We start from the raw sequence: 10,758 nt of genomic DNA on the forward strand, positions 1-10,758 counted from the left end.
TATGCCATTGGAAAAAAGAAATCTACCAATGCCCTCCTCTATCTCATCTATCAAGCGGGCATTAAATAAATCAGCAATGGGGTTACTTTTAGATGACACCTTTCTTTTTCTCTTGTTGGATTGTGCTTCAGGCATAGCACTAGATGTAGAAGGACCCAAGGCTGCCCTTGCAAATGATGTAGCTGTAGGTCTCTGCTGTGGTCTATTGACTAGGAGTAGAATAACATGGCTGCCCCTGCTCATAAGCCTGCTGAAGACTTTGGACCTGTTGCCTACCATTCAAAGTGGTAGGTACCTCAACACCCAGGTCATCTAGAACACCCTAAAGATTTGTGAACTCAATCCTGTAATGCTTTTGATTTCGTCAAAAACTTGCATGCACCCACACCTTTTCATGTCCAAAAGAGGAAATGTGCATTCACTCTAGTGATGCTCCCAAACCATTTTGTCTTACAAATGTTACATTTCCACTTCCTTTTACCACCACCTGTAGTTGTCTATGCAGTTATCCTTGTTGCAAACTGTTTGAGAGGAGATTTAGAGTCATAACTACCCCTAGTCCACTTTGTCAAAAGAGTGGAGGGGCAATTTGTAGCTGGTGGACCGGGTGCCTAATTATTTGTTGATTTTGAATCTGTTTTTTCATTCTCTTCATCATGTTCAGCCTCAGGGTTATAATCTTCTTGGTTACTATCACTATGTGAATGGGCCTCTAAATCCATCTCATCATCACTGTGATTTGACCCACTTGAGTCATGACCTTGTGAGCTCATTTTCACACTGCATTTCACAAAATGAATAAAATATAAAATAAATAGATGCTTTCAGCCTATGCCCTTCTTCAAAATCACAAATTTCTAAAGTAAAATTCAAGCAGCAAAAATTCGGAAATGAAACAAGAAACACCTACTAAAATATAGAAATGAAATTCAACAAAGAACTAAAAGCTACAAACTAGAAACAAAAATCAATGATCTTGACTTGAAAAATCAGAAAATAAAATAAAAAAACCATGAAAAACCCTACCTTTTGCTTCACAAATCTCTTGAACAAGCTGAAAAATCTTGCTTCTCCTCTTCTTGCTCCTTCTCGCTCCTTTTTGCCTTCCACATACTCTCTTCACTCAAATAAGCCCGATGAGTGCCTATAGTTGGGAGGTAGATTCGTCTCGCCCTTCCATTATAAATAGTAGGGGTAGGGGTTATAGGCCTTAGGTGGGGGGCTAAAACATCAATGCTGCATCGCATGCTCTCTAGCATAATCGAAATCCTTCATGCCCTACCCTACCCTACCCTATAATTCTAAGGCTAAGACTAAGGCTACCCTTTAATGAGCTCTTCACTCTTCTTGCGGTTGTGGCTAAAACTATAAAACCATGAAATGAATAGAAATGAGAAAACAAAGAGACTTAATGGGATTTCAACATCTAGATGGGCCCCACACACCCTAGGGTTACCAAACATAGAAAAACAATAAACTAAAAGCTTTTAATTTTTTTAATTTTTTGCACTTTTTCATGAGGGACGATCAACAGTCCCTTGTTGGGTCGAGGGACGCGTCCCTATCCCCCATGTCCCAATTCCCCAATTGGGAGGTGGGGACGTCCCCCTATCGGCAGTGTTTTGGTGGCGCCGTTGGGGTCACGGGAATGCCACCCCATGATTTGATGTTTTAATTTTATATTAGTTATTTTATAATTTAATTTAATTTACTATTATTATCAGTGAAAATTCTCTTTTATGAAATTTCACACACACACACATACACACACATATAAATAAATTACTCATGCTCATTTTTACAATTTAATTTAATGGATGCAATTATAATCATAGTCATGTATTTTATAATTATAATTATATTTAATTATTGATTTATTTAATTAAGCTTATATTTCAACTCTAAAATTTTCTCCAGAAAAGGGGACATTATACTAGTACAACCCAGATAAGAGAATCCCCAAGGGAGATGTCTAACCTTGTAGCAGGAGTAAGCAAAAACGTAAATATACAAACAGACTTGGAGATCATGAACACTATATCGAAGAATCACTACATATTATCATCAAGTTGGTCTGCAAATGCAGTTCACTATGTCACTATTGTCAATAACAACTGCCACGAAGATCGCAACTAATCATCCCTCAAATTATGGGACCTACAAAGCCTAGCCTTCTAATTGCTTCAGCCTAACTTTGGACAATTTATCACTTTTGCCACACAACTCGCATTATCCTTCATAGCCACTGCACACTACCTAATCTAGAACTCCTACCCTACTTATATACAAGTTTGTTGGCCACAAGTTGGCTTATCCGATCAACAATCTTCAAGACAAAGGAAACACATTACATATGATTAGGTTAGGATCCAAATCATAAGAATAGCACCCGTATGAATATATCGTGCCATGCAAACATACAAGAGGGATGATGAAACGTGTTACAACATAGATCAATGCGTCAATTCACATTGCAAGATGTGAATCTTCATGGCAAGTTGGATCTTGCCAACTTGACCATTACAAAAGGAAAGCCAAAATAGGAACTGACCGATTTTAAGATAAATTCATTTGTAAACTTCGGATCATATGTTGCGAACCTAGACATATAGGAAGTCCATGATGCCTAGATCACGCCATATAAACCACATAAGAAAATGGGCCAATTGTATTGATCACAAGCTAAAACAACAGAAAAACTATCTCAGTGAACAGTAAAACAGATAAATGGAAAGGAAATATTTTTGGGTGATGCAAGATTGCCAAAGACCCAAGGATGCTCCTTCATCAGACACTGTAGGTGACTAATAGATGTTCCATTAAAGGAGTTTATGAACATCTAGAAGAATTCAGAATGTGAATTCCGTGGACATTCTTCACCCACTTGCCTTCTCCATGCGAACAAACAATGATCTTCTGGATATGCTCATGACCACTTCTACTGTGGTACATCCAACAAACCTCCAATAGAAGAACTAACATCAGGTAACTTGCTGTTACTGCTTCCACAACCTCTGCCCGAATTATCACTATCAGTTTTACTGCTACAATTAGTAACCAACTTCTGCTCAAGCTTTTGCTGCTTGACTCCCACCTCTGACATCCAATTCAACATCCTGTAATTCATCCACAAGATTCTGCTGCCCATCTGATGCCAATTTACCTTTGAAACCTTGCTGAAACATCACCGTTTGTTCATCACTAGTTCTCAAGTTAATTTGTTCTTGTCTTCTCATCAAATCCTTCAACAATTGTGCCACCTTAGAAATCCTTTCAGCCACCTGTTGTAGATCCATCACCTTCTGATCCAAAATAGTCTGATCACTTAAGGTGTAAGTCTTCATCATACTCAAGTTCTTAGCTTTAGTTCCTTCATGCTAATAAGGCGTCAACTGATACCTCTATTTTGTCTATTGTTCTCAACTCTTGAATGGCTGACACCCTTATGTCATATTTGGGTAGCAGGGTTCTCAATACCTTGCTCATGCACTCTTCTTCTTGTATTACTCCTCTATACGCTTTGATGGCTAACATGAGATCCTTCACCCTCTTTCCATAGGCTTCAATCTCTTCACCTTCTTGCATCCTCATGTCATCAAACTTTCCTCTCAGGATTTCAACTTTAGCCTTCATGACATTCTTGTTATCATCATAGATGACTTTCAACTCCTCCCACATCTCGTATGTTGTCTCTAGTTCCTCCACGTCTTTTTACTCAGAGTAGGACAAGGTGCTTGCTAGAGCATGCATTGTGGCTGTGCGTATCTCCTTCTCCTTCAACTGGTTTGGGCTGAGTTGACCAGCTGGTTCAACATAATTGACCTCTATATGGGTCCATTAGGCATCTCCAAGAATCTCTAGATGCAGACACATCTTTTTACACCACGAGTTGTAGTTTTCTCTAGAAAATTTAAGTGCATCTCTTTTAAACATCGTGATCTTTTCCTCGGGGGGGTAAACTCTTGTCTCTTGAGGACCTAGGCTTTGATACCAATTGTTGGTCCTACCACAGGTCAGTATACTAGGGGGGGGGGATTGAATCAATATACTCACTAGTTTTAACATTTTACTCTAAATCATACTTCACATTTATCTACAGTTTTTTGTTGGCTATAACTTAACTGGTTAGGATTAAGCAAAAACAAAGAACATGAAAATAGCAACAAATAACACAGTATTTATCTTGTGGGCTAGGGGAAAAACCACGTTGTGTGAGTCGATCCTGACAAAGCTTGAACTCTTCTAAAGTGTGCCCTGTCAAGAGCTTATCCCTGTTAGAAGATTACAAAGACATTGTTAGGTGCCACCTAGTTAAGGGATTTTGATAAGACCTGTTAAAGTCTTGCCATGTTAGGAGCAACCTGGTTAAAGGACTTTAGAACACAAGTTAATGTGTCACCATGTTAGAGGATTTGTACAAAGGATCTATTAGGGTCCACCCTCCACAGGATTTATTGTTGCAAAGATTAGTAAACAATACGAAATGATCTAACAAGTAGCTACGACACTTGGCTTAAAATAGATCCTTCTTCAGCTCTCTTGACCCGTATGCTCTACCTTCTCTTGGTTCTGTAACTTCAGACCTCAATCACTTGTGTGCTTGGCTCTCCTCGTTCTTGCATACAATAACCTTGTGCTGTTCGGGCTCACTAGCTTCTCCTCAACACTATGACTTCTTTGAAGGTGACTTCTCTCTTGTCACTCTCCTTCACACCTTGAGATTCCTCTTAGCTCTTTAGCTAATCACTCGTTAATCTAATCTTTCCTCTTTCAGCTTTGTCTTTATACTTTCTTCCAGCTTTGCTTGGAAACCCTAATCTATGAATTCAACATTTGAATTCTCACACCTACTACTTGCTCGGCTTCCCATTGCAATAATGCACTGCTCTTCTCAAATGTAGTGTGTTCGTACAAGAGTCACAAGTTTCATGTATCCTTGATGACTTTCTTTTGTTGAAAAGAATTCAAATTTGAATTCTTTCAACTGTTCCTCGATCTATTCCCCCATCACCATTAAATGCAACATTGAGTGCACTCCTACCCTCTACATGACTAGGTTGTCACAGGTACCTTGCTCCATGCTCACATTGTTGACTTGGCCAAATCATCTCACCGATCTATCTGTTTTCCCTTCCACTTGGCATCCTTTTGCTCACGCGGACTTCAATTAGCATAATTCATCTAAGTCACCTTTGTCGTTGCCATTGTTGGGCCCACACACTTCTCTTCTATGATCACCCTTGTGAACTAGAGTCACACATCAATGTGCTTTGTCGGTCGTTCCTCTCTACCGGTCAGTCTTCAAGACACTTATGCCAACATATTGTCACCTCAGCCATATGATCATCCTAAAATCAATTGATCCCGTAAGGAAAAGGATGCATGAATCTCTTTAGCGCCAACTTCTGTAACAATTCCTCTAAAACAAGGTTGTCTGTACTTCCACCATCCATTATCACCTTGTAATAGTTGCCACCGGACTTGCAAACAGTTTGGGACAACTGCCTCCCTGCCAAGGCTCCAGTTCCTTCCTGCTTATCATAACCCTTTTGAACATCAAAGACTCTCCCATCTCAATTTCAACTTCTCTTTGAACCAATTCATCCTTCTCAGCTTGTTTCTCATGTGTCATTAGGTTCTATTTTCCTTTGCTAGAATCAACCAAACATTAGAAACCCCTATGACCAACATTTCCACATTAAAGACAAGTGCCTTCGAAATCTCCATTGCTAGCTCTACCCCTTCCATGAATCTTTGCATTAGGTTTTTCCTCAGCTACCAGTTTGTCTTTACCTTTGTCCATGGATTTATCCATAACTTCGAGGATAACTTGTTTTCTTTTCAACTTATGTTCTCTATCTTTCTACAATTTCTTCAACCATAAGGCAACATGACCCTTCGTTTGTGCTAACCTAATTCTATATGGACCCTTAACATCTTCAAGCTCAAAGTAATCCTCTAGTTCATTAGTCTAATCTATCAATTCTTCCAAATGTAAAGAAACAAAAAAGCATGCAACATCAATTTTATAACTTTTATGCATTTCTGTCATAGCCCTCAACAATCTTTCCTCCTCATCAGGATATCCACATCTACTATTGTCTCAAGATCTTCTGCAACTTCCTCAAATTCATCTTTTGTCTCAGGATTTCTCTTAGCCCAAACCAAAGCATTCCAGATCTTATTTGTTATCTCATTCTTGAAATCCTCCATCATCTCCCTAGTCTTCTAGGATTCATTCTTCTAGGCGACATGTTATCAAAATGCTACTCTCCAATTTCCACAGGTTCAATGATCTGATTACAAGTGTTCCAAATCCAATCCAACAATCTACCAACACAAACAACCTTCCTCCAACGTCTAGGTCTGTTCAGTAGCTAGATAACTTGTCAACTTCATCAACCAATCAATCCTTCTTGTGCAACTGCCACAATTACAGGTTAGAACTAATCTTCTGCCACCCAACAACCAGGTTCACAAGTGTGATCTCTATCTTCTAATGGTCCAATCTGTTCCTTGCTACCTTGCACTAGCCTTAGGTTGATGCAGATAAAGATCTCCTCTTCTGCCTCTCCACAACAACAAGACATGCAAGTCAGGACACAAAATTCCAAGTACTTGCACAATCTGCAACCAGCAATCAAAACCTGGCTCTGATACCACTTGTCACAGCCAAGGATAGAGAATCCCCAAGGGAGACGTCTAACTTTGCAGCGAGAGTAAGCCACAATGGAAATATACAAACAAGCTTAAAGACCTTGAACACAATATGCAAGAATTACTGTATTATCATCAAGTTGGCCTGCGAATGCAGTTCATTACATCAACATTGTTAATACCAACTGCTATAAAGCTCACAACTGTTCATCCCTCAAATTATGAGACCTACAAAACCTAGCCTTCCAATTGCTTTAGCCTAACTTCAACAATTATCACTTTTGCCACATAGCTCGTGCTATCCTTCCTAAACACTTCACACTACCCAATCTAGAACTCCTAACCTACTTATATACAAGATCGACAGCCACAAGTCAACTTATCTGATCGGCAATCTCCAAGACAAAGGAAACGGTATTGCATACGAATAGGTCAAGATCCAAATCATAAGAATAGTATCCGTATGAATACATTGTGTCATGCAAACATACAAGTGGGTCAATGAAACATGTTACAACATAGATCAATGCACCAATTTGCATCGCAAGTCATGCAGCTTCATTGCAAGCCGAATCTCACCAACTTGACCGTTAGAATAGGAAACTAGAATAGGACCAGACCAATCGTAATATAACTTCATCTGGAAACATCGGATCATGTTGTGAACCTAGACATAGGAAGTCCATGATGCCTAGATCACGCCATACAAACCACATAAGAAGATGAGCCAACTAGATCGATCACAAGCTAAAACAACATGAAATTATCCTAGTGATCAATCAAAAAATAAACATAAAGAAAATATTTTTGGTGATGCAAGATTGCCAACGATCCAAGGATGCTCTTGCATCTTACACCCAAACACTTGAAGGTTCAAAATTCAATCTTCCAACCGACTCTTGCTCATCCAAGCTTTTGATCATTCCACCTCAAGAGAAAACAATTTCTCTGCACACCAAATGGACCATAAAAACCAACGTAAGTCAGTTTGAAAAACCTTTTTAGGTTAATGGATCTCAAGATTTTATAAAATTTGCAAAAAAGAATGCCTTACCCATCATTGTCTGGCCGGAGTCGAACTTGGTTCGACAAAATTCCATGTGGTCCTCCCAGATTTGAATGTGGTTCAACTAGAAGTCAAACCTCATGTTGCGGGTACAGACCCTGTCCGGACCCACATGCATATTTGGGCTGGACACAAACCCAGTTCGAACTGGACATCAGGCCTCTATATGGACATACCAGACTTTGTAGGAAAGCAGTCAGTGCAGGTATATAGAAGTTTATGAACCTTTTTTTATACAATTGAATTTTTTCTTCAATAAAAATATAGTCAGATTAGCCGTTGAATTTTGTAAGCAATGCACAAATCAAGTTTCTTGTGCACTGTTAAAATACTAAAATAAGCCTATAATATATGTTTTCTCTAAATATTTTTTCTCTTCGTTAATTTAATGATATCAGGTGTGAATATTTATTTGTTATTTTTCAATAAAATTTTGAAAAATGCATGGCAAGACTTGAGTTTAATAATTACGTAAACTTCACTGTAAGTAAAATCTTCAATTATACACAACAATGCAGAAAGTTTTTTTTATTGGATCTCAGTGATAGCAGGTGATAACAATAATAGGCTATTTTCTTCCGTTTCGCTATTTCTTGATGTAAGATAGAGTTGGGACTCTTCAATTGGTTGATTTTCACAAAGTTCTCATAAATTAGATCATGCATCAACAGATATTTCAACAAAGCACTGGTCATTTTTTTATATCTGGGGTAACTGTCATTTAAGCTAGAATCTGTCAGCCAGAATCTGTCTAAGGAACCTTTCAAAACATGTTTACTTTTTTGATGATTATTTATTATAGATGTTTATTTTTAACTCAAAATCCCCAGTTTTGTATTAAACAAGAGTTTACAGTTATTAGATATTCTAAACATTTGCAAGTATATTAAAAACATTAGGGACACTTTTTTCACTTTAAATACTAGTAAGCACTATTTATTTGTGCATGATGACAGGATATGCACAGAATGGGGACATGGATATGGCGTTGAAGCTCTTTCAGGAGATGCCACAACGTAATGTGGTATCTTGGACAACAATGGTTGTAGCTTATGTACAGAAAGGATGCATGGAAGAAGCTTTGAGGCTCTTTGAGGGAATGCCAGAGCGAAACGTGATCTCCTGGACTGGGATGATTGCAGGGCTTGCACAGAATGGAAGTAGCAAGGAAGCTTTGAATCTTTTTCAGGAAATGAAGAAGGCAGGAGTACAGCCAAATTCAAGTTCATTTTCCACTGTTCTCTCAGCATGTTCCAATTTGTGTGCTTTGGAAAAGGGCAAGGAGATTCATCAAGAAATTATTGACATTGGGTATCTGTCTGATGTCTTTGTGGGTAGTGCTCTTGTGGATATGTACTCAAAATGTGGGAGCATAGAGAATGCACGTTGCATATTTGACAGAATGCCTCAACGAAATACAGTCTCATGGAATGCAATGATTGGAGGGTATGCAATGCACGGATGTGCCTCAGAGTCTTTCAAACTTTTTGAACAAATGCAAAGCTTGGGCACAAATCCAGATCATGTTACCTTTCTTCGTGTTTTATCTGCCTGCTGTCACGCAGGACTAGTGGATGAGGGGATGAAATACTTTGAGTCCATGAGAAAAGATCATTGCATCATCCCTATAATGGAACACTACAGCTGTATAGTTGACATTCTTTGCAGGGCTGGTCGTCTAGATGAGGGTCTAGACTTTATTAACACAATTCCAGTGAAACCTAATGCTACTGTGCTGGGGTGTTTACTTGCCGGCTGTAGAACCCACAACAATATACAATTAGGAGTGCAAGTGGCAAAACAGCTCCTTGAGCTGGATCCTGAACATACTGGCCACTATGTTCTATTATCAAACATATATGCTTCAGCTGGAAGATGGGATGACCTTGACAAGGTGCGTAAACTAATGAAAGATAGGCACATCAAAAAGAAGCCTGGGTGCAGTTGGATTGAGGTGAATAACAAGGTTCATGCTTTCCTTGTGGGAGACATCTCACATCCCCAAACAGAGGAAATCTATGCTAAGGTAGAGGAATTATCTAAAGCGATAAAAGCAGCAGGGTATGTGCCGAACACAAGATTTGTGTTGAAAGATGTAGAGGAGGAATATAAGGAACAAACTCTTACTCACCATAGTGAAAAATTAGCAATTGCATTTGGACTCATACATACCTCTCCTGGGACAACTATTCGGATTATCAAGAACCTTCGCGTTTGTGGTGATTGCCACTCTGCTATCAAGTTCATATCAAAGATTGTTGCACGAGAGATTGTTGTTAGGGATCTAAACCGTTTCCATCACTTTAAGGATGGGCAATGTTCGTGCAGAGACTATTGGTAACCATGATATAAAATGAACCAAATCATACATATAAGCTTATTGATTACAAGGTTGTACATCATATTTATATTGACAACCGTGTATTCTTTTAGTACATACATATTCTTTCAAAAGTCAGGTAAAATCTGAGTTTTTGGTTTCAGTATCTTATTCTTTATTTATGGCAAATTCCAACCATTGGGAACAGACCAAGAAATGGATTGACTTATTTGCCTGTCAATTGATTGTTTCAATTTGCATTGTGTATAAGTTTTAGAAGGAAATGCACATCAAGTGCTGCAAGGACCATCATTGCCTCTTTCAGCTTCATGGTATTTATGGTCTACATTTGATGGGTATAGCTTGTCAAGATGGTTCTTTTCATCGATATGTAATCTGTATTTAATGTTGCTACTGAAACGTCCTTCCAATAGATGCCAGATAAATGTTTATCAGATGCATAGACATTTTAAACTGGTTCCATTCATTTTAATAAACTTCATTCATTTTATGAAGATTCTCTGTCAGATAGGGGGTAATAAACCGAAGATGGAAATTGCTTAATCAAAATGAAAATAAAAACTTCCTATTCTGGAAAATGTAGTATTTGAACTGAAATTTGAATCTGTTTTGTATACACATTTAAAAATTCAACTGTCTTGAATCTCAAGAATGCTTTCATTTTTTGAGGACGTTTATAATGTAAATGACATTG

At 38.4% G+C, this 10,758-nt stretch overlaps 1 protein-coding gene across 2 annotated transcripts in view; it reads left to right on the top strand.

Annotated features, from left to right (window-relative positions):
• The window catches only part of LOC149565794 (putative pentatricopeptide repeat-containing protein At3g13770, mitochondrial), a 56,929-nt gene extending 46,577 nt beyond the window's left edge, over positions 1-10,352 (top strand). For both annotated transcript variants that reach the window (XM_089819288.1, XM_089819289.1), the window contains one exon: positions 8,680-10,352. In XM_089819288.1, coding sequence (XP_089675414.1) covers positions 8,680-10,064 — 1,385 coding nt within the window. In that variant the 3' untranslated portion in view covers positions 10,065-10,352. The remainder of the gene's footprint in view (positions 1-8,679) is intronic.
• The last annotated feature ends 406 nt before the right edge of the window (positions 10,353-10,758 follow it).

This window comes from Cupressus sempervirens, chromosome 3, assembly GCF_028749045.1.
Source record: "Cupressus sempervirens isolate cs-2001-9-10 chromosome 3, ASM2874904v1, whole genome shotgun sequence".
NCBI lineage: Eukaryota > Viridiplantae > Streptophyta > Pinopsida > Cupressales > Cupressaceae > Cupressus > Cupressus sempervirens.